A 26,049-nucleotide genomic window follows, 5' to 3' on the forward strand; every position below is an offset into this window, starting at 1 on the left:
TTCACTTTTCAACCCATTCACAAATTTCACCTTTTCAGTTTTGTTTGAGAACATCCATTGCAGAGATCGTATCGATTGTTATTTCTATCGTGATCCAAAACCTGTAATCGAAATATCATCAGTAAGATCGTATCAAAGATTTGAATCACACCTCTTATTGAAAAGTATTGATCACTGGTATTTGTGACTTCATGATATTGGTTACGTAATAACCGCCTGTAAGATATTCATCATCCCTATAATGAGGATGAAATTCGGCGTTTTCGAGCGATAATTTCCAAAAGTAAAATTGCACAAATGTAGATTTTATATCGTTTTAATATTTAAAAAATTATATATAGAAATATAATATAGCCTCCAAATAGCACAAAATAATGAAATTATTCTAAGTATAAGATATTTATTGTATTGGCCAGTATTGCATTCTAATATCGCACAATATATTTTCCCCTTTGAAATAAATTTGTTCCAAATGCTGCAAATATTCTTAAAAGTTCGTTCTACTTGCTTGATTATTAAAAAGCCCTAAATGATTTAATAAGTCTCTACATTATTTCTAAATCCATCTGCAATATATCCATCCTTTATGCCAACCTTCAGTGATATGCAATTCAGTGATAAATTTCAATGATACGATAATTCCAATAATCGGTCCGTTCACTTATCAATCCATTCACAGATTTCTCCATGTCTGTTTTGTTCTAGAGCTTCCATTGGTGAGATCGTATCGATTGTTACTTTCCAGTGAAGTCACCGCTCCGGTAAATTTCAGTGATATCGTATCGATTGTTCCTTTCAATCGTGATCCGAAACATGTAATCGAAATATCACCAGTAAGATCGTATCAAGAATTTGAATGACACACCTCTTTGAAAAGTATTGATCATTAGTATTTGTGACTTTTTGATATTGGTTACGTAATAACCGCTCGTAAAATATTCGTCATCCCTACCACGGACAAGCCCGATGTTCAAAGACAGCCCATTTGAACCTAAGCGGGATCACCTCTTGTTTTTATCGTAGAGCCAACTTGGGCCAAGAGTACGACTTGACTACTCACACATCACTCATTCGCTTGTACAACCCCTTTTTACAGGAGGACACATTCACACATCTCACAGGTAGAAGAAGACTATCCGGTGGAATTATGAACCTGAAGTCATATCTCACGAATCATCTGAAATTAGATATAACTAATATTTCTGGTGAACGTGCTGGTTACCAAAGACAACTGATTTTTAACGCGAAAATAATATTAAAAGATTTTAAAAAGATTTTTTTTTTTTGCTCGAATAGATTTATTGAAAATCTGCCAAATACACTAAAATTCTACAGAACTTTCAACCACGAAACTGTTCCAATACCAAGAAAAAAATTAAACAGACATATGAGTTTATCAGTCGATTCATTATTCGTCAAGCCAAGGCAGGGAGTAGAATTTCTTTTGTTCCATTCATGACTATTGGAATTCAGCGAAGCAAATTCCGTTAGCGATTTTGCGCATATACAGTAGAACTTAAATCATTTTAGAGGAATATTTTGGATTTTACCATTTGCTGAAGTCCAAACATTTTAATGAGAGTTATCTTTAATAAATATCCATTACGATTTTTTTGATCTCATAAATAAGTAATTACTTACTTATGGTTCAAAATAATAGCTCAATTATCACTCATTATAAAAAATTTTAATGGCTGATACCGAATTTTTCAGAAATGATGACATTATGTGCTGAAGAAAAACTTTACTACTAGTTTAATAGTGTTAATTATAAGATTTTTATTCCAATTGGGATATTTTCTTACTCAAGTAAATGCAAATACGTGCTCTTTTTTATATCTATTGAAATTTTACTTTAACTCTTTCAAATGTAATGGCAATGCACTATTGCAAAAAATTGTAAACATTTGAATTTGTGTGAAGGTTTTTTTTTTAATGAAATTGCTGACATAAAATGTGGACTCTTTTTCTGTTTTATAATATATGTATATAAAATTTTCTTTACATTCATTGAAGCCTTATTCTATGGTTTAGATCTTAGTTCATAAAGTCTATCCTCTTTTAAATTAAATTTATTCTAGTGTTTTGATTTTAATGTTTCATTTTCATTTCATTGAAAGCAAATTTATTATCAGTCAGATAAACTTAAAATGAGTACGCAGGGATGTTCTGTTTAAGAACCGACTCATTCTGAAGACAATTAATAGACAGAAAAAAGAACAAAAATTACAAAGGAACTTGCCGAGAAAACCGTGGTAAGGAAGTAAAAATCGCTAAAAATGCATGCAGACTCTGAGTCGAAAAGAAATTGCTCACTCTCATAAGTTACACATCAGGGCGATGGATATTTTCATGCTAGTGAATCACAGAAATTTGAACGAAAGTTCAGTGTCAATGTGTATGTATAAATCTTTGATGATAATTTCTTCTGGTCGTACTCACTATCCTAGATGAAAACGTACTTTATTTTTTTTTTCTAATACGTTTTCTCGGAAATGTTGGAAAGTAGGAAGACAACAGTGCTGGGAGACATTTGCTTTAAGCATTCTCATGTCCCTGCCTAGTGTGTAGTCATATCAACTTTATTCAGTTAAGTGGAGATCGACACACGAGATCCATTGCTCGGTCTCCACGTCAACTCTCAATTCGTATAGCTTTTTTCATGTAGTCACCTGAAATCAATGTTTTATGTTACACCTTTAGACATAATGAAGGATGAGATAGTAAAATTGATAGTTAGTACTGCGGCACACATTAAAAATTTATCTGGTACCTTCAGGCGTGTCTGAAAGTCATTTTCATGCTATTGCAGATTGTGCAATGACTTCAACGGCCACCATTCCGAACAATTCTTGAAATAATTAACCAAATAAATCTTTTCATAGTTATTATTATATTTTTTTGCCTTTCCAGTGTTACGTCGAAATCTGTGCATTATTTTCGGAATTTTATCCTCTACAAGTAATTTGTGATACCATATTTCAGGAAAATTTTCCCTCATGATATCTGTTAATAACATTCTGAATTTGTCGGTTCATTCACAGCACATTATATATTTCTTATTTCTTGACAGTTGTTTAAATATGTCATTAATGGAAATAAAAAGGGTATTATATTTTGTAAAATAAAAAAGAGTTTGTTTTTTCCCCAAATATTACTCGTACATTCTTTAATAAAAATATTATTTTAATATAAAATAGCTACGAATTATTAATTTTTGAAATGAATTTAGCATTTTACTGAATCCATCGTGTCATACTTGGCGATTAAACACTGGCATGTGGTATCCAATACCGAATCTGTGTTTTCGACTCAATTTTCCCGACTAATTGAAACAAAAATTTGCTACACTTGTAGTCACAAAATCCCATATCAGATTTAATATATTTAAGTCATTGCTTTTTTGAACTATCGCATTTACATTTTTCTGAAAGTACAGACTGACAGATGGTCAATCTTTAATTAGATTTGGCTCAAAATTCAAAAATTATCTACGATATAGATTCTAAATGCGTGTAGTGAATTTTATCCGTATGGTTTTCTCTGTTTTGTTGTTATCGTATTAAGTGATGTTCGAACAGCCAGACAGGCAGTCTTCCTCTGACCTGATTTTCCTCAAGATTTGATAGGAATCTACAAATTTAGTATAAAGACAATATGCATAATTCTATTCGTCTAGATAAAAGCGTTTTTGAGTTATCTTTTTCAGGGACAGATTGGCATTTTTCAAAATATTATCAAATTATAAAGTAATTTTTTTTGAAAATTATCAAATTTTGACAGACAGTTTAAGCGGTATGACATTCGGTAAAAAATCTTGAAGTCTTATTATTTTAAAACTCCTTAAAAGTATAGAAGACATATAAAATATTAAACGTAGCTTAATATTTGGCTTTATAAGTTTCGTTTATTAAAATGGAAAATCCCAACACTCCCAGCATATCCGGAAAATGAAGGGAGCAGGAACAAGAGTGTTTTCGTAAATGAGCCCTCAGAGTTTTATTAAAAAAAAATTCATACTAATAAATAATTATAATATCACAAAAATAAGCAGAATTTTTTTTTATTAAACTGTAAGAAAGATCATTCGCCAATTTGAAGGATTTATAAAACAAAGTTTTCAAATTAATCAAATTTCTTTACAATAAGAATTTAACAATTATTTCCAAAAGATTTACAATCACCACCAAACGCAGATGAACACTATTTTTTCATTTTCTTGATACCACCATGCACTACAACTTGAACTCTTACTTCTGAAACTCCTAGTATCTAGGATGTTTTTTGAGAATTTTTTGATATTCTCTTCATGGTAATTATGAATAAAATAATTGATAAATTATTATGGTAAAAAGATAGTGCTTATCTTCATCTAAGATCTTTATACATGAGAAGGTTAAATATACGCTAGTGAACTTTTTCGCTGTTTATCTGTTTACATAGCACGCATCGGCCTGCAAAGGATTAGTGAAAACACCTGGCCGATTTCCAGTTTGTTAGAATTTGGTACATATCAATGTGAAATATATTATCAAAACAGATTGTAGTTGTTATTATAAGTTAAAAAATCACATTCTGATCCGTGTTCGATAAAAAAAAAAAAGGATAAACTATAGACGTTGCTGTCATAAACATGAAAATACGAAGCCGTTTTAAAATTCAGTGGGGTTTTGATTATTCATGTTAGTGTTTACAGAATATAAATCGGGTAGTAAAAAAGTAGTTGAGCGCCAAATCGTTTGAAAATGAAATTATTCAAAGTTTAAACAACGGCTAAATAAATCGAAATTTCTTAAAGATATTATGTACGTAATCAAAAGAAATTTCTCTAATTTGTAAAAGTGATCATCAAAGAAAAATTTGATTTAGTATACAGAAATATAATTAAAGTAAACTAATACTCATGCAAATTTCATTTCATAAAAAAAAAAAAAATCATTGCTTTATACAATAAGTATTATATTTTATTCATTTACATTAATTTGTTGTATTTATAAAATAAGAAACTTATTCATTTAAAATGTTAAAGGCAATTTTTATGTTATATATATAAATCATGATTCTGTTATTTCTATACAGATAAGTATAATTTGCCAAAAAACATTTTGTATTTACTGCAAGAATAACACTGCACTCATGAAAGAAAAAAAAAATCATCGAATTCCTTACGTCGAAGGGATTCTTTAAAAAAAATAATTCATATTTATTCTGGATATGCTTATTTTCTGATTATAGTCTGAATAATATTTGTTCAATAAGAATGCTACTTATTTCAACAAAATCCCTTTGTACATTATTTTTAAAAATTTGAAAGGAGCTTAAAAAATAACTCAGAATGTTAGATAATCAAAACTCTCATGCTAATAGCGCATGAGTGAAATCGTTTAAAGTAACGAATTTAGAAGTTTCGTAATAAAAACAAAACCGTTTTTGCACAGCAATTTTACGGAGGGGGGGGGGGCTAAAATTGTGAATATTCGAACACGTGCCGGGAAATAATGAGTTGTGATTGATTCAAAATGTTTTTTGAACACTTCCTTGTCACTGTACGCAACTCAGCACGCGTATTTATACATGTAATATATGAATATATTGATGAGAGGTGCTGTAATGAATCTTTCAATAAAGTAGTTTTTAAAATACAACCTTTTTGTTTATTATCTATTTTATGCACATCATACACACACACACTTTTTAAATACTATAAATTATTGCAATATAATCTATGCATTTCGATTAATGTAATTAATCGATTATTATTATTAGCCTCAAGCGACCAGTTGGTTCGGCAATACACTCTTTATATTCGTTTTCAGATAAATCGTTTAGATATGATTTCATGCCCATTATTACGCCAGATTAATTAAATTATTATTAAAGTTATTGATTGTAAATTAAATTGTTATTAAAGTTGTGTTATTTTATTTACTTTACTTCAGGTCTATTTACGGTGTAAAAGAACCTTTCTAATGGGAACAGTCCCATAACATCTTAAGGCTGTTAAAAATGTAATACATCTGAAATTCGATACCTCTAAATCTCGCAATGTTTTGAATTACTTTTTTTAACTGCACAAATACATATGAGACAAACCTACTGCTTCAGCTTTCAAAAGTGCAAAAATCTCATGAAAAATATTTGATGAAACAATAAAAACTGTTTGAATTTCAGGGCAACACTGTAATCTACTGTTACAAATTAGGTATAAAAAATATTTTTTTAAAGTGATAAAATTTAGCAAAACTCTTCACGATTTTCAAATTAACATCCTTAAAAAGGCATTTTTTTATATTTTTAAATTATGTAAAATTCATTTTTATACAGTAATATTTTGGAAGTTATCACGGAAAAACGACAAAATTCTACAAAATTTTATTTGAAATTCTAATTAGAATTTCAAAAAAAAAAAAAATCCCTCCGACGTACACAGATCCGACATTAAAGGTAAACATGTGCAAAATTTGGTAATTCGAAGTAAAAGCTCCGCCTTGTAGAGCGCCAATATCCGCACATTCATCACTACTATTAGGATAGATAGATAACCGGTAAAAGTGATGAATCGATTTATCACACTGACCGGATATTAACAGCAGTTCTTGTTCATAATAATCGGTTAATGTAATAAACTGATTAATCAGTTGTAAGGCTTATTATTTGAAACACTGATTTATTATACTGAACCATAACGCATAAAAAAATTAATGTTTTTTTTGTATGCCTTTTAACACTAATCCACAGCTTTTGAAAGATCTTGATGAAATTTGGCCTGCGTTTCTTCAGGTACATGAAAACGATCATTTGTCAATTTTTCAAAATCTATGAAGGAATCAAAAAGAGATTAATCAAAAATAAATCCAGTATATTACTAATTTCCCTTTTCCCCAAAAATTTTATTTTACATTCTATTATTCACAATACTGTGAAGCACATTAGCTATTAAGTCTACAAATAAATATTTAAGTACTTGTTTATTGTGTAAAATCCTAATTTTTAGGCAAAAAGGCTTTTAAAAAACATTCACAATATTTTTAATAGCAAAAATGTGGTAATTTCAAAAGCCATTAAAAGAGAATACTGTTAAACATTAAGAGAACAATGATTCATTACATTAATTTAATTCAGAAGTGTTCCTTATAGTTTCCACTAAACAATATAGAAAAAGTTAGGCAAATCAAAACGCCTGTGACATTTGGGAGATGCAGTATGCCTGAATAGATTCCATCAATGATTTGCTGAGTTTTTAAATTCCACCAATATGAATGGGATAACAACTAAACAAGAACCTTTAAATATTCCCACAATTACTAATCTACATGAGTCAAGTTTGGTGATCAAGGTCGCCATTTGACAGTAACTTTTATCTTGGGTTTCATCAAATATATTAAAAATAAATCACTTCACTGAATTTGCAAAATGGGATAAGACTTCATTCAGTTTGAAAGCTATATTGTTCACCTCTTTCTTGTTATGTGCTCACATAGATTGAGTTATCATTCAGCACTCACAATGAAGGTTTATAATAAAATACTGCAATAAATTCTCAACAAATATGAGGCAACCTTTCCCAAGAGTTGTCATATATATATTACATTGTTGGACTTTCCGTTGTCGCGAATAATCGGGCTAAGATGAAAAAGCCAATAATGGAAAATAAACATATATTACAAAGACTGTCTCATGAAATGAATGTAGCAGCTTGGTTATACAAGTAAGATTCAACACGTAGAGTTGTGCCAAACTTTTCACCCTTTGTGTAAACTAGATCGACTTGAGAAATAAAAGGAATCCAATCCCTATTAAAATGTTCGACAACATAATCACATTCGATATATTGTATGTGCAAAACATAATCACTTCATAATATTAAACATTCAACTAAATTGTATAGATATAAAATATCTTGTTGGCTTAAATGAATTAGTTATAAATTACTGTTCATTTCAGTATCCTGAGATGACCACTTTTCGGCGATTTCATCTCATTAAGGGGTGATACACGGAAAAAAGAACGCATTTCATGAATTCTTCGACCTTGATTTAGACCTTATTAGATATTTTTTCGTTCATTTCCCCCCCCCATCTATATGAGTGTCATGTCGTTTCTGACCTTATTATTTTATTTAATCCGTGAATAATACGAGTTTACTTCATTATTAAATATAAACATCTCCTTTTCTCTTTCTTCTAACCCTTATTTTGATGAACTAAACCCACCTAAAGGCATGCACAAAGGGCTTTAGAATCCATTGGCAAACAATAATGTTGCTGATATCGGATATTTTTTTTCAAATTGAGGATGTAAATGGTTCTTATTATCAAAAATTTCATATCCAGGTCAATTTAATTCCAGAATTAATGCTCCTTTTAATTTTAAATGTATTAAAGTATTTAACTTCTTCCCAGAACAAAATGTTGAAAAAGTTATTTTCAATTCTTAGCTACATTCTTATTTTTGAATTCCAGCATCAAAGATATAAAGATAAACTTTATTAGAATTCCAAAATATAAGCATGATCCTTATTCACACACAACCACTGTGAAATAACATAGCAATATCAAATGAAAACTACGTTATTTTTATCAAACATTAGATGCATTTTAAAAAAAGAAAAAAAAAAAATGTGATTGTTTCCAAATTTAGAATTTTCCTTCATAATTCTAGAAAAATGGAATTTTAACATGATGGGGAAAATATCTAATATGTATGTCTGCGGTATAATTCAGAAATAGTATATTCATAGGTAAATTAAAACAAAAATATATGAGGAAAAAAATCACAATTTTATTCTTTAAAATCATATAAAAATACTGATTTAAAAAAAAGGCTCATAAATTGAGCACAACACACATGATACAAAAATAAGCTAACAATTTGAACACATATGATACAAAAACAAGCTCACAATTTGAGCACATATGATACAAAAACAAGCTCACAGTTTGAGAGCACACATTACAAAAATAAGCTCAGTTTAAGAACATACTATAAAAAAATAAGCTCACAATTTGAGAATAAATTATACAAAAATAAGCTTATAATTTGATCATGAGCTGAATATTTAATACATGTATTGTGCTGCATTTCCAGAAATATATATACATAAAATAAAATAGAAAAACTATGGGCAAAAACAAATTTAAAAAAATGTATATAAACATACTTAAAAATATCTACAATATTTACACTCAATTAAAATACATCGAGAGTTAGTTATATTGGAAATCAATATTATAGAGGACACATTACTCAAAAATTGGTTAACAAATTTTATTTTATAATAAATTTTATTTTATTTCATTAATCCTTTTACTCTTCTTGCCTTACTATTCACTGTATCAAAATTTCAGTTTTGTATATAATAATTCAGGAGACATTATGCTTTTCAATTACAATTAGAAATTACTTTGGTAATCAGTTAATTTGCAAGGAATACTGGATGTTTATATTAAATCTCTAATGTTTAATTATATGTTCATGATCCTCCGAAGAAAAAAATTTTTAAGCATTAAACTGTGGCAGACATAAAACCCATTTATTTTAATAGTCTGACATATGTTTAATTCATTGTGCTTATAAACAAAATTCCAATTAAGTCAAATCTCATATTATCATAGCGCTATGGAAAAATTGTCTGGTTTATCTCTCTTCAAACTTTTGCAATTTATTGTAACTTCAAAGTTTTGTTCTTTATGTAAATCATGAAAATTAAATAGAATTATTTTTAATTCGTTGTCAACAACAGGAAAAGAAATTACAAATAAATATTTGATGGGAAAAAAAAAAAAAAGAAAATGCCTTGAATTTAACAATAAAATCTACTGTTGAACATTACAATAAAAAAAAAGCTAAAAATTTAAGAAAAAATTGCATAACAATTAAATTATGATCACTGAAAAGACAACTTTTAAAAAGTATAAAATACAGTTTTGAGCATTAATGTTTTCAGAAGATAAAGAAATAATTTTTTTTTTTTTAAGCTGCAAAAATTGCTTTATTTTAAATTTTTTTAAAAATTTCTGATTAAAATTTTTAAAAATTGCATTGAGGTGCATATCCCTATCTTACTAAGCATATTTGTGCTGCATTTGGTAGCTCTCACTCTGTTGGGAAGAAAAGCAAAAAACAGATAAATTATGTAGTTTTATCACTAACAGACATCACAAATGAAATATGTACACAATTAAGAAATTCAAAGGCTATGTTTTGATGTTAGGCTTTTTTTACCATCATGTTTTGAATATTGTTTAGGCTTTTTTTCTGGTTTAAGAAAAAGACTTCAATTTACTAGAACTTGTTAATCATTATGTGTATAAAACTGTTCATAAGCATTCATCTATATAATCTTCTTTATATAGGAGATATAAAATGTAGTAGTACTAATTTTTTCTTACTTCTTTCACTGTAAGTAAAATTGTTATATTAACATTAATATTAAATTATTGATATAATAATATGGGATTTGACATAATTAGAATGGTTTACAAAAACAATGAATTAAATGTATTCCAGATTATTAAATAATATGGCTTTTATATTTACCACAATTTAATGCTTAAAAATGAAAATCCAAACATAGCATTATGTAAAATATTTTAGTGAATCTATAAATGTAATTTGAAGAAAAAAATATTCATAATTGAAAAAAGCAGTAAATTTTAAAAAGGGGATTTAAAAAAAAAATTGCAACTAAGAGATAGATCAAAATAACATTTTTTTTTTTTCCTTGTTCCGATTCTTTTTAATGTTAAAATATAAAGTAACCAAAATATTTTCAATAAAATTTCAAAAACATTGGGAATGTAATGTGTCCCCATAACCCACCAGTGATCAATACCTTCGCTGCCACTTTCGATAATATTTTGGTGTATGTGCACCTCTGGCAGTGCGTTCAGCTCTCCGTGTGTTAACATAATGCACAAGAGGATCAAAACCTTTTGAAGTAGATGTCTTAACTGCAATACAAACAGTAAAATATATTAGACACATCATAAAATTTAAGCTAAAACATATATTACAATCAGAAGTATTATAAGATTAACTATAATTTTAAAAAGAAATTAAATACTGAAAAGCAGAGCATTACATAATAAAATGAAAGCAAACAAATGGGATTCATTAATTAAATTGGTGCATATAAATTTTTTTGAACATTTTAATGATATAATATTTATTTAACAGTATTAATCGTTACTTTTGCTTATTTTGAAATATGTAATGAAAAAAAAACTGCAATAAAATTTTAATGATAGATAATTAAATTTCTTTCATAATTGAACTCTATATAATAAGCATGCAAAGAAATGTTTGAAAACAATGGATTAGCAATAAAAATAAAATAATTAACATTGGAATTTTGATTATCGTTCACTTAGTCTCAAAGCCTAAAAAGTCCAAATTTTATGAAAATGTAATTTACTTGGATTTTAAAATATATATATATATATAACTGTAAGCAGAATGCAGTTTGAAGATACTCTTGATTTTGTGACGTTTTATTTCATTCTGAAGAAACAGGCATATGTACAAGCGATGAGCACACAGAATGACACAGAAAGAAATGAGGAAAAAACTCTTGAACATTTTGTCTCTGGTCTATATAACCAGAGAAATTGATAGGGAAAATATTTCTTCAGATTGATTTCAAATGAGATTTTCACTACACGAGTCAAAGAGGCAGAGGAAACATGGGGAACTTTAAAAAAAAGAATGTGTCACAACAGCGGTATTTTGTCCCTTCACACGGAGTGTGGGAAAATTAGGTTTTTAGCCGATTCAGCAGTTTTACATAGCTTCTCTTGAATTAATTAAGTAGAGAAAGTGGAATTGAATCACGAAATAAGAGAATGTTTTAAAATGAAGTTACTATGAAATTAAAATATCATTACACACACACACACACAAAAAAAAAAGAAAAATTATTTTCAAGCCCTACTAAATCAGTTAACTGAATTGGTGCTCCTAATGGCACATTCTAAAAATATGTGTCAAAGCAGAAACATTAATACTGAGAAAATACTTTCAAAGATACATTGGGGAAAAACTGAATTGTAAAAGCATATTATTAACTAAAACATTACTTCAAAATTAATTTGCTGGTAGTTCCAAGTAGAGTTAAGTCCTAATCTATGGACTCTTCAGTAGGAAGATCAGCAGACTGCTGAATTTAAGAATTAGAAACCGGGTAAACATGTTGGAATTCAGTATCAGCCATGATGATAGGCATGTGTCGATAGAAAGTATGGAGTATGACATGAAAACTTATCAGGAATGAAAGCATTTCAAACTCTTCGGCTTGAAGAGATAGCTGGAAACATCTGCTCAATATTACCAAGATATCCTTCATTGCTTATTTCAAGCAAAAAAGTCTGACAACCCTTTGGCAGAATCCACTTGTTAGAAGGATCTCTAGAACTTATACCCTGTGGTAAAAACACTAGAGTAATCTTTGTTACTGATGCTTTTTCAATTTGGGATTAGTTAATTTCAGCTTTTGATAAGGTACAAGAGACATAGGTTAAAGATTTTTCTTCATATTTACAATGTGTGAAAACTCTGCATTTTAACCAAAAATGAAACATTACAAGACACTCATTCAAGAAGATTTTCATTATAATGAACCAGTATATCATCAGATATTAAGAAATTGTTTACATTTGTCTTATTCCTCAAACCATATGCAAGAAGCATTTTAGTTCAGAAGATTATCTAACAGAAATAATAAATTTCTTATGAATTTAGAGTAATAGTTCAATAAGGGTAAAAATGATTTAAGCTCAAATAGCATTCAATGAAGCTTTGCTCTTTCTTAAAGGTGGGATAAATACCACTTTCAGAAATTACACGATATTAAATTTCAATATTTCTTTTGAAAAACTGGCACCTCTCTGCATTTAGTTTAGCATTATACTTTTTGTAATCTTTACATTACAGCCTCCATTGTGGAAATGTTTTATTTCATGTTCCATAACTGACTGAAAAGTAACTCCAGCAGCAAATGCACCATACATTAATCTCAGTTAGTATGATTATAACAGGTTAGTTTAGTAAAATATTTGCCTCTCCTCAAAGCAACAAAGGTATCTTACTGAGTAGGAAATTGTTACTCATTAGAATCAAAATACTTGTTTATAGTTACCTTGAAATCACCACACAATCTCGCAGAATCAAAAGCATTATAATACTCAATCAGTTGATAATTTACTTGAAAAAATTTGCATACTTTTTCTTATGTTTCACAATACTGTTCGTTTAATTCAGAGGAAATTAAAAATATATATTTCCAATTTAGCTAGAAAACTGATATCAATTTTTTTCAAAGTGAGCTAGCTGGTTGATTGCCTTTCACAATAATTAATGGTAATTTATGATATTGAATGTTACATTGCATTTCGATGAGAACTTCTACCATCGAGACCTCCTTTTCATTGAACTAGCTCAATCTTGATAATGAAGACCAGCTCCAAGTAAATTACTCTTTTTCCATATTTTTGATAGCATGTAAGCATCAATGGCAATTATCAAGTTCCATATTTGTCTGCTTACCATCAGAAATAATAGAAATAAACTACTTTCTTCTGCTTGAAATTTTATTTATAGAATGCACAGTATAGATAAGATAGTCTCAGAATTACATTCAACCATTTCGACTTTCTTCCTATTTTTCTTTCAATATATGGGCTTTTATTTATAGTCATATAGACTAGTAATATATATGTAGATTTCCCACATGCATGACATTTTATGGATTCATATTTGCAATTAGAAAGCTGATAAACAGCCCAGCATTGGAAATATTTAGAAAATTGCATACTGTGTGTATTTTATATAGTACGAAAAAAAAAGGACAAATTTTTACATTATAGAAAAAAAAGTTTCAAGAGCTGAAAAATATTGATTCTAGTCCCCACTATAATATATTTCAAAGATATACTGGGATAAGCTTTATTTAGATCATTAAAACATATAACTAACCAAAACATTGCATTAAAATAAATTTGGTGGTTCAATTTTGAATTGTATTTGTTTTCATAAAGACATAAATCACTATTGATGAATTATTATAAAATAATAGATATTACAATACATGTACCTAGGGGACATTTTAAACATTCATATGTAATGTTTCCATTGTTTGACTTATGTAACTTTGAAACCAAATTAATGTTATTCACAATTAGCAAATGTTTAAAAATTTCAAACATTGCAAATTTCAAGAAGTATTTGATTTCATAATTTACAATGTTTCTAAATCTCATAATCTTATTAACAGTTTCCAATGGAAAAAAGGAAATTGAGATTAAACAATCAGTTACTGTTATCCCAGCAATATAAAAGTATTTTGTGCATCGAGAACATGGATATATCTTTTATTTGTTTTTACATTATTACAATTGCAGTATAAAAAATTAGAGATTCTATATATGATAAATAAGGATGTCTACTGTAGAACTGCAATCATTACAACAATTCACTTAATAATCTCAAACTAATCAATCTAAATACTCCAATGATAGGAGACAGCCCAATGAGTGAACTTATTTCTGAATGCCAAAAAAAAAAAAAAAAAAAAAAATTGTTTCTTAAAACACAGCAAATTTCAGTTGTTCCTATTTTGTGCATTTCATCCATATTTATGCAAATTTATACTTTTGCAAGAATTAATATAAAATATTAATTGGAACGTAAGAGATACTGCATGTTACTTTGCTACAATGAACATTATTCTTAAATTTTTTTTAATATCTTATATAAATAGCATCATTAAAGTATTACATAACCCCCACAATGTCATTTTTGATTCTCCTAAAATACAAAAAATTCTTTAATTTTTAGCAATTTTTTAATTATAAGTCTCCTAACTTACTTCAATTATTTATATTTTGATAGCATGAAAAATAAAATATTAAATTTTTTTTAAATGTAGCATTGTCCTCTATCATTTATTTTCTCGATAGATATAAATGTTAAAATAAAAGTAAACTTAATAGGGGGAAAAAAAAAAGAGTACAAACTTTACATAATAGAAAAATTAAAGGAGCTATAAAATCAACTCTTTAACACAATGCTAATGAAAGAACACAGTGTAAAAGATACAAAAAAAATTTCATCATAACAAGTTTTACAAAAGAAAACTGTTATATTACTATCATATTTAATTTTTTAATTCTTTTGTGGAGTAATTAATATTTGAAAGAATAAATCTGTCTTTAGTTTCAATTTTTTAAAGATATAAATCAAAAAATCAAAATTGACCACATTCACTACAAGATTTGAAGGAATCTACAACAAAATGCAATTAAAATAAGAGTTTTCGTAATAAGAAAATAATTTTTATACCAAAATAAGAATTCATTAGCTATTAAAATATAAAGAATTTGAATATATGTTATTTATTCCATCATTCACATAATTTAGGTTAACATGATAGAAAGTTAGAATATAAAATGAGATATTCATTTGAAATTTTTGAATTCCCACTAAACAATATTAGAAACTTAAGCAAACTTTGCAAATACATACTCATATTATTATTATAATTAAATTATCAAATTTGTAACTATACTATTATTTTCTTTCCGCTTATTTACACCTTTTCTTCCATGCAAGTTTTTAGACAACCCTACAAACCATTTGCTCATTAACTATATATTTTATCTTTGTTATTAACTTTGTAGTCATTATGACTTTCACAGTTTAGTTCAATTAATATCTGGCTTTGAAGATAACAAAAATCAATTTTGCTATAGATTTTGAAACTTTGAATCATATTCAGAAGTTCAGGACAAAACCAGGAATAAGCACAATGCATTGAAAACTTTGTGCCACTTCAGCTTGAAAACAATTGATTCACAATGGCAGATTTCATATGTTTTTATAACATTTAGAGAGAAATATAGAATTATGATAAATAAACTTCATTCATCATTATTATTGAAGTTGTGTAAGACAAAAATAACAATACGACATTCAATTCATTAACATTCAAAACAAGTTTTTGTAAAATTTTTTTTAAAAATATGTAATTTTAATATATGCAGTCTTTTGAAGCTATCACAGTAAAATCTAACATTGCTACATAGATCAAAAAAAAAAAAAAAAAAAAAAAAAAATATTGATAGAATAGCTGCGACACTAAAAATGGTTTTAAAAACACAAAACTCAAAAACATAATCATTCATATATATAAATATAATAAATGCATTTTTGATGATCATAAACATATTATATAAAGAAATATACCTTCATCATGTTCTTTAGAGGCTTCTGTATTTTTCCTCTTGAGGCTTTCCACGAATTCCAGGTAATCAGGATCTAAAATTAAAATACAATGAAAAAAAAATCTGCAATACAATTATTATAAAATTAATAATTACAAAAATGTAAGTTAAGAGAACATGTCAACGTAATTACTAGCAATCATATAGTAACTGCGAACACTCTGGGCAAACAGATTTGATAAATCTAGAGTTTTACAGTTAAGCCCCACGTTCAAATGAATCAAAACTTTATTACCCTCCAACCCTGAGAAATGCAATTTGGACAGACAAATGTCTCTTTAATCAAGACAAAAGCTTCAATTGCTAAAATGATCACTTTTTAAATGAAAAACAATCTTTTTATGACAACTCATCATCAGTAACAATTTTATAGAAATATATATTGAGGCATTTTTTTAAGAATTTTGATTGATCCCATTTTACATAAAATTATGCAAAAAGATATCTAATTGATTCTTTGTAATTTGATAGCACTTCTACAAATGTAATCGCAACTAATTTATGCTTCTTTGCACCATGTATCAGTTGAAAGACGATGGTTGGTGTTCGATTCCTTGATGGCGGCTAAGCTTCCAAGAAGTTGATTTTTTTATATTACCTTTGATGTCTGTGAACTTTTTTTAAAGGATTGTTTAGATTCTTTTATGTATAAAATATATCCTGTAGATGCTGCAGATCTTTACTGATAAATTTAAAAACTTTGTCTTCATGTCATAGTTGATGAAATGAATGACATTTATCTAAGTACAGTTAAAAGAAATGAAGGCTAATGAATGCATTAAATTTCTACCCTTTAATTAACTTTGTTATACAGACTAGTTCAAATACCAATCTGGTATATGGAAAAATAGTTAATAAATTTGCCTCTAACATCTCAGCTAATTTTGCAGATGAAAAATTAAAATTATGTGTTTATGGATGAGTGAAAGAAATATTTTACTTACTTGCATCTTTTTTTTCCCCCCAATCTGATGTAAAATTAAATTTTTAAAATTATTTGTTTTCAACCTCTACAGAAACCAAAGTATTTTCACACTTTAAGTACCTTATTTGATAAAGTTTTGCAATTAGAAGTAGATGTTTAATTGAAATAGTTAATGTTTGATATTTATTATTCAAAAACTTCTTATATAGATTGAAATATTAAATTATCAATAAATAAAAATAAATGATAAATTATTAAAACATCTGATATTAGAAGTTAGGGAGAAAAAAAAGGAAATTTCTAAAACTTCCATTGGTTAAGGACTCACTCAAAGATTAATCCATGCTTTGTTTCTAAAAGGTTTGAATTACTTTTTTTTTAATGATACAGATTGTCTACAATGGATTTAAAAATTATGCATATGATCAAACAAATTACTAACTTCATATACTAAAAAAACTTGGGTTGATGTAATTGGGTAATAACATACATCATAGAGCTGATAGAATCTCAATTTATATTTATAAAACACTTACCATTGTCAATTGATCCACAAAGGTAATCTTTAGAAGCAGGTTCTTTTGGAATTTGCGCAAAAGCAGTGAACTCCACAATGGCTTTGCACTTCGCCCCTATAATTAGAAGACATGCATTAAGAATAATTGTAAAAATAAAAATTTAACATTAACAACAAATATGTCAAAAGAATATAATTACCTTTTTCGCATTGGAAGACGTGTCCATCATATTGTTTCAAAAACAATACCGCATCCTCCCTGTTAGTGAAGTTGATGTATGCTGTAGAATACCTATTTTCATTGTATCTAATTAGAAAAAAGAAAATTAAAACTAAATCATCATATATATATTTATAAATAGACAAAGGTGTATGAAGTTTTACACACTAAGGTGATTTTTTTTATATGCAATTTAAAATCCTGATTATAATTAGGCTCCAAAGGAAAAATAATACAATTATATCAATTTATATTATCAAGTTATGAGAAATGTCACAAATCTTTAATAAAACTAAAAATTACAATCTTCCATAATATTTAGATCATAAATTATGCATAATTGTTGATGCTTCAATATAAACAATGTCAAAGATCAGATGCTCTAAGTGGAAAAAAGAGTTAAAAATAAACAGCATATATATACCATGTTCAGATAAAAATTTAAATGTTATTTAACATACTTTAAATGTTATAAAACATACTTTCCGATAGAAAATAAGAAACTTTAAGTAAAGCATCAAAGTTTATAGTTTTTGGTTTTTCATAAGAAATTTAGTTTTAAGAATTAATACAATATGTATTAGTGACATTTAATTCTTTCAAGTATTATCCATAAATTCTCAATACTAGATTTGAAACTAACAGATCAAAAAAGCTAAATATACAAAACAGAGATGATTTCAGAAAATTTAAGAATATTACTAGAAAAAATAAAATACTAGAAATTTGCAGTAATGATAAGGTTTTATGGAAAAAAAGAAATTAAAAATAAGAAAATAATTTCCAATAATGTCCAAAAACAAAGGAAATAATAAAATAATAATCTGATACCTTTTCATTCAAGTAATAATTTTTTAAAAACATTGTTTCGTTTGGCTACCATTTCTGATCTGGGAGTAATTCAATATCTAAAAATGTATATAAAAACTATGTTCTTTGGTTTAAAATTAAATTTCATTCTTTTATGCACCAAAATGGGTTTTTAAAAGAAATAACAGCTGCATATTCTTGCATTCCTAATTATAAGTAGGTTTTAAAAGCTAATTTTGTATTCTTTGGTTTCATAAGTTTTACAAAAACATTAAAATTTTAATGTTATTGTACAGATTTTCTTACAAGCCCAAGAGCTTTATTTGATTGAACCTTCAGCAGATTCAATCAAATAAATGGAGCAGGGCATCCATAAAGCATGAGCAACTACATAAATAGCCCATGAATTAGAAGATTATAAATGAAACTATGATTTTTCAGATACACGCATAGAAAAAGATAGTTTGTCATTATATTAACATAATAAATAAAAATAAAATTTACTTACTCCTTGCTTGCCTGTACAAAATATTTGTAGTTATGGGCAGGCAAAGGAGATACAAGCTGGAAAAAGGACCTGCCAGTCATCCCAGGAGGTAGATGGCGAATTACCACCTAAAAATAAATCAAATTTCAATTTGCAAAGATAATATATAAAAATTGATCATATACATAAATTAATATTCACACTAGAAAATTAATAAATACCTTTGTTGCAGGAAGAATCTCTTCTTCTTCCTCACTTTCAGATATATCCTCATTTATTTGAGGATCATGTGCGTTTGCTTTGATTATCCGACTTACATGCCGGGGAATCTAAAAATAAATAAAAATCATTTAGTTTAAAAATGTAATAAAGATTAAATTCATTTTTATTTCAGAAGAGTAGTCTTTAAGACAAACTGGTTTTTGCTCACATAAATATACAGTATTAATTTAGTTATGTTACTTTTTTAAATCTTGTCCCCTGAAAGCATTATCTACTACAAAAGACTATGATAGGAATTAAAAAAATATAAAAAGACATAGCACACAGAAAGCATATTTTAGCATAATTTTAATACATAAATGATATGAAAATATAAAGAATGCCTGGCATCAAAAGAAATCAATTGGAATAAGTCAAATAATAGGCAGAATCATCATCAATGCACCAGGCTGGTGCAGGAAGCCATAACCGCTATTCAACACCTAATCTGGTCCAAACTACCGCTCAGAACATCTCCAACTCAGCTATCTAGAGTAACTTCTTTCCTCAATAGTCATATGGCACAATCTGTGCTTATTCTTTCCATTTGATACCCATATAATTGGAACTCTAGTGTTATCATTTGGCAGAATTCTAATTTTTTTTTTCTTTTTTATAATACATAATTTTCAAAAGAAAAAAAATTAGCAATTAATTTAAAATGCTTATTTTCTGCATTTTAATATTTATTTCTATGCAATGTCTTTTATTGTAAAATTATCCTTTTTTTTGTTTGCTATTTAGTAATTTTTTTTTGCAATCTCATAAAGCTAAGAATCAGAGCATTGCTATGGTTATCAAAGTACAACTGGCAAAACAATCAGGAAATTGACGATAAAACAATGTCATGTTCTAAATAAATTTTTAATTAAAAATAATACTAGTGCTTACAAATGATCAGACTAAAAAGAAATTGTTTAATCGCCTCTTTCTTCTAAAGTTTAACCCTAGAATGCTACTCATTCGTCTCTTGGACGAAGTCACTTACAAATGTCTTTCTCTGGGCGCCCCTAAAACAGGAAATGGGACGTAACCCTCAGTACCTTTATGTGACCTTGACTGCTACACGTACACACATTCCTTGTTATCAAAACTTTTCAGCAAGTGCCACATTTGCAGCAATGTTCGTCTCGCAGACGAATGGTTAGCAGGCAAGTTAGCTTTTTAGATAAGGACTTAGTTTTATTTCTTTGCTACTGTTAAGATGTTAAAGCGTTTTACGATGGATAATTGGTTTACATCGATACCTTTCGCAGATGATCTTTTAAAGAGCCCAATTAATTTATCAATTGTGGGAACTGTAAGAAAAAATAAAAAGGAAATTCCTGCAGAACTTTTACAGTTGTGTTCTAGAAGTGTCGGAACAGGAATGTATTGTTTTGACCAAGCCAGAACTCTACTGTCATACAAAACAAAGCCAAATATGTGTGTTATCTTGCTTTCTACATTCCATGAAAAACCATATGTAAATAAAGAAAGTAAAAAACCTGAAATAATAGAATTCGATAATTCCACAAAAGGAGCTGTTGACACATTGGACCAGATGTGTAGCAACATGTCATGCAGCAGGAAGACACGTCGATGGCCTCTTTGTGTATTTTACGATATTATTAATATCAGTTTAGTAAATTCACATGTTTTATATGGCCACAACATGACTAGAAAATCGGAAAAAGTGATGTCCAGAAAAAAGTTTGCAGTAAAGTTAAGTGAAGATCTTCTTGCTCCATGGATGAAGAAGCGTTTAGATGCGCCTGCTTTACCTCGTTCTACAAGAACAATTATTAGCGAACTTTTAAAAATAGACATGGTCTGTGAAACTCCGAAAACAAATGAAAGTAACAAAAGAAAAATTTGTGCATTTTGCCCTTACAAGCTGCGAAGAATGACCCGCTTTTTTTTGTCAAAGTTGTACAAGAGCAATGTGCGGAGATCACCGTGCTAATGTTTGTAAAGATTGTTCTGAAAATGAATAAATGATGTTTTTTGCTTAAATGAAGTTTAAAAAGCCTAGAAACAGCTACAGGTAGTGTATTTTTGTTTTATTTTGACTTTAACTTAGGTTTTCAAAGCGCCTATGCATACTTCGTCTGCCAGACGAATCGTTACCCTTCCCGTGAGTATACTAAAGGGTAGCATTCTAGGGTTAATAAAACTCTTTTTTGAACCTTTAATGCTCAATAAATAAATTGTTTTCACTGGTTCAGAAGTGTCATCTTTGGCAAGTGTTTTGGCGATTAATCCTTGACATGATATTGAAAGTACCCAAAATTCCAATTTGGTTTTAGATGCATTCTCCTTAACTGATTAAAACAAAAATTTAACTCAAAATACACTTTCAGTCACAAAATTACAACACAAACTTGATATATTTAAGATATTACATTTTTGAGTTATCGCATTTACATGTTTCTAAAAGTACAGACCAGCAGACAGTCAACTCAAGGTTGGGTTTGGCTCACAATTTGATAGATTCCTATAGATGTTAAATATGTGCAAAAAATTTAATCCATCTAGCCCTCTTCTTTTTGTAATTTACTGTGTTATTTGAAAAGCTGAACTTTCTCTGAACAGATTTTACTCAAAATTTGACATAAATCTGCAAATTTGATGTAAAGGCTGTTACTGAATTTCAGCCATGTAGCTCAAAGAACTTTTTGACTTATCTTTGTAACAAACAAATGAACAAACATAGATTTACCAAGAATGTGTTTTCCAAATTCAGAAAGATCTAAAATGTGAAAATTCGTCAAAATCTTTCATTCGAATTTTTTGGCGATTACAACTTTTTCTATACTATGTATATATATAAACTGTGTCCAAAACTAATTTCTAACAAATTATTAAAACTAGAGAAAAAAAATTCATTTATTCATACAAAATTTTTATAATTGAAGAGTTATTTTTGTAATATTTAAAACAGTGCTAAAACAATTTTTGTGTGATAATATGCTTTGATGTTATGATGAAAATATGTCAAAATTCCATTTATTAAATTCCGTTAAATTAAACTTCGAATTAAAAGTTTGAGAAAGACGTTCTTAGTAAGCCTCTAATGCCCCCAAAATATCTTCCTAAATTTCATGTTCTAGGCTTCAATGGCTTACGTCGCACCTTACTGAGAACAAACCTTTATATTTAAACAGGTGTCAATAAAAAAAAAATTCTATAATAATTATGAATTGAAAAAAATTATAAAAGGATAGAATCAAAGCCTTAGAAAAAAAAAGAACATTTTTTTTTTTTATTTCTTAGAAAATTTTTAAGCACCGTATCCTGCATTTTTTTCCCTTAGTCAAAAAACTAAAATTTAGCAAGGTTGGTCCAACAAATAAAAATTTTCAAATGAATGGGGACATTAAAAAAGCACCATGAAAGATATCAGGATCATTCAAAATTTAAGGCTTCAAGTTAAAATTTTATTATACTAGATTTTACAAGCTTGACTATTGTACAAGTCGTACTAGTTGTAACAAATCGTACATGCGATTGTTTCAAAACAGCATATTAATGTGAATGACGATCGAACTTGTAAGCACTTTTAGAGCAGCTTCTCATATGTTCAATGTATCTTTTTGGCACACCAAATTCATCTTTCAGTTTTCTTATCTGACGCTAAGGGGACCAATTTTCATATTCTTCTTTAACAACACATAAAACTTTTAATACTTACTTAAAAATCATACCTTAAATAAATTCTTCAATATCTAAAACACTAAAAATTGAAGTTCGAACGTTTTTCTAATTGCAATAAGTATAACACAGTAAGTATTTCCTATTGCCCTTTCTGGATAACTAATCTAGTATTTTAATAAATGGATAGTGAATTCTTGAAGAAAAAGACAGCAAAAAAAAGAGAAAAAAGAATAATCAAGCACTATCTTAATATTTGCTAGATATCCTGGATTCCTTCTTCGAATTATTCCCTCTTATTGGTTTTCTTTTTTGATATATCCAGTAAAGAAGCCTTTACAATAATGATTTCGAATTAACATATTCAACTTGTAGACAAAGATAAAATAAAAGGCTTCCTTTGTTCTTCACAAGAAAATTGAGCACTTTTTAGAGACCTTTTCTCAAAATTAAGCACTTTTAAGGTGCTTAAAAATGTTTTTCAAATTTAAGCACTTTTTATGATGCTACACTGTTGAAATCTAGGAAAAGTTGTTCTGAAGTCCACATTACCAAACAATTGGTAACCAAATTTATAGTAGTTTTTTTAAACATATACAAAAAAAAAAAAAAAATCACCATTACAAAAAAAGCAGATTAATAAAATAATATTTACCTTTTTGAAAGAAAGTATTTCTTCCTCATCTTCACTCTCTGAATACTGATCTTCAAAGAAGTAACTATAGAAACTTTCGTATTCCATCTCTTCAAATGAGCTAAAAAAAAATCAATATCATTTATTCTAAGCCAGCTATATATAATATTTGTAATATGAAAAGCTTTCCAATTTACTGGATCTCCAACATAGCTAATGTCTCATTTTATATAGATGACAGATAATAAATTAACATTGAAGAAGGAACGATTTATCCTCTTTCATAAACTTCTTCCATTACGAATACTTTCTAATAATTCTATACAAATAACAGAAGAAATTAATTTTGTGCTATTGCCTACATTAGGCAAATAGAATGAAATTATTCTTGAAAATAACTGAAGTTAAAACTAGTTCATTCAAAAATGTATCGAGTAAAAGTCCTCATAAAAAATGATCCGTAGATTAAAATAAATGCTATTAAAATGCATCCTAATATTTTAAGTTGTATAAACAGTATTGCCATCAACTAATTTTTCAAATGAAATGAAAATATGTGCAATAAATTCAATTTTACAAATAGATTACCCAAAGCAGTAATTTTAAAATACTAAGTGCAAAAGAATTGTAAACTACAACTACCAGCGGAAGTAAAATAAAGTAAAAAAGATTATTCAAATAATAAATTTCAAAAATATTTAAAATCAATTCAAATTATAATTACCTAAAAACAAATATCTACACCAATGATTCAAAGAAACCCGCCACGTGAAACTCGAACAACAAATGCACGTTGGTTTGTTTTTAGAGTTGAGTTGTTCCTGAACTTCTCTTATAATCATTACATTTGCTTGGAAATGATAATGAAAGAAAATTCATTTAAATATCGTGCAGAAATGTTAATATCAAAAGTCTGTGTGTCTGTATCGTCTTCCACTAATAAAAAAATATGAGTAAGTAGTAGAGTCGTAGCCGTGGACCTACAGGAGAGCCAGACTATTCAGCCTAAGGCTACAAAATTCGACACCTCAGATTATCCTAATGTGTACCTCGAAGTGATTTTTTTTCCCGTAGTTTCAGTAATTAAATAAAATTTAAGATGAATTTTGGCCTTTTGCAGCGAGAATTTTGAAAAATAAAATCGCACAAATGTGAAATTTCGTAGTTCTAATATTTAAAAAATCTGTCCTTTTAATCATACAAAATTTCGAAATTTTCCTAAATTTCGACAATTTTTAATATATATATATATATTATAGGTCCCAAATGGCACAAAATAGTGGAATAATTCTAAATATTAATAATTTCTAATATTGAACAGTATTGCATTATGATATTGCACAATATTGGATTCGCCATATTCACCAAATTAATTCGAAATATTCTAAGTATTCCTAAAGGTACGTACTTGAGCATTAAAAAATGTTAAATAATTTAATAAGTCTCTAACATTATTTCTAAACCAATATGCAGTATTTTCTTGCTTAATGCTAACCTTAAGATACGATCACGTGATCTTTCCGCTTGTAAAAATTAGAGATGCATAATCCAGGATTTTTTGAATAACAAATAAATTTGCTATTGTTATTTTTAAATATTTGTTCCAAATGTAATTTATTTCAATCATATTATTAGAGATGCATAAACCCCGATTTTTTGAAAAAGATATAATTTTGCTATTGTTATTTTTAAATATTTGTTCCACATATCTGTTATTTCAATCATATTATTTATTAAAAATTATTAATTAGTATTAAATATAACATTTATTAATTTTAATTAATACTTCATTTACTAATTTAAGTAGCGTGTGATAGAATTAATTTATCTATTTCAGCTTACTTCTTAAATTTGATTTTTTTCAAAACTATTTATTTAATTTCTTTATTGGAGTAAACAATTTTCCGAAAAATTTGAATTAATTATATATGTTATTTCTTTAAAATGTTTACTTTAGTTCTCTGTTCTACCAATAGAAGACACCAGCAGTAAACAGAATATATGCAATCACGATCATGTAACAAGCAATTAAAAATGATCTTTATGGAATAGTGCATCGTCAAGTGCGAATATGGGAAATTCAAGGTCACTCCCATGGAGTGGAGACTATTCAGCCTATGGCTAGAGATGAATAAACCACGATTTTTTGAATAACAAATAATATTGCTATTGTTATTTTTAAATATGCGTTCCAAATATCTGTTATTTCAATCATATTATTAATTAAAAATTATTATTTAGTATTAAATATAAAATTTTTAATTATAACTAATACTTAATTTACA

The 26,049-nt window shown here is 27.7% G+C and overlaps 1 protein-coding gene across 1 annotated transcript; it reads right to left on the reverse strand.

Moving 5' to 3' along the window:
- Nucleotides 1–10,733: 10,733 nt before the first annotated feature.
- On the reverse strand, nucleotides 10,734–24,543 carry LOC129968893 (regulator of nonsense transcripts 3A-like). Its single transcript, XM_056083225.1, has 8 exons — nucleotides 24,489–24,543; nucleotides 23,786–23,885; nucleotides 19,458–19,565; nucleotides 19,258–19,364; nucleotides 17,920–18,026; nucleotides 17,739–17,834; nucleotides 16,240–16,311; nucleotides 10,734–10,952 (listed from the first exon to the last, which is right to left on the reverse strand). Exons 2-8 carry the CDS (start codon nucleotides 23,870–23,872, stop codon nucleotides 10,828–10,830), a joined length of 702 nt encoding a protein of 233 aa, XP_055939200.1. The 5' UTR covers nucleotides 23,873–23,885; nucleotides 24,489–24,543; the 3' UTR covers nucleotides 10,734–10,827.
- Between the last annotated feature and the right edge of the window lie 1,506 nt (nucleotides 24,544–26,049).

This window comes from Argiope bruennichi, chromosome 5, assembly GCF_947563725.1.
Source record: "Argiope bruennichi chromosome 5, qqArgBrue1.1, whole genome shotgun sequence".
Lineage (NCBI taxonomy): Eukaryota > Metazoa > Arthropoda > Arachnida > Araneae > Araneidae > Argiope > Argiope bruennichi.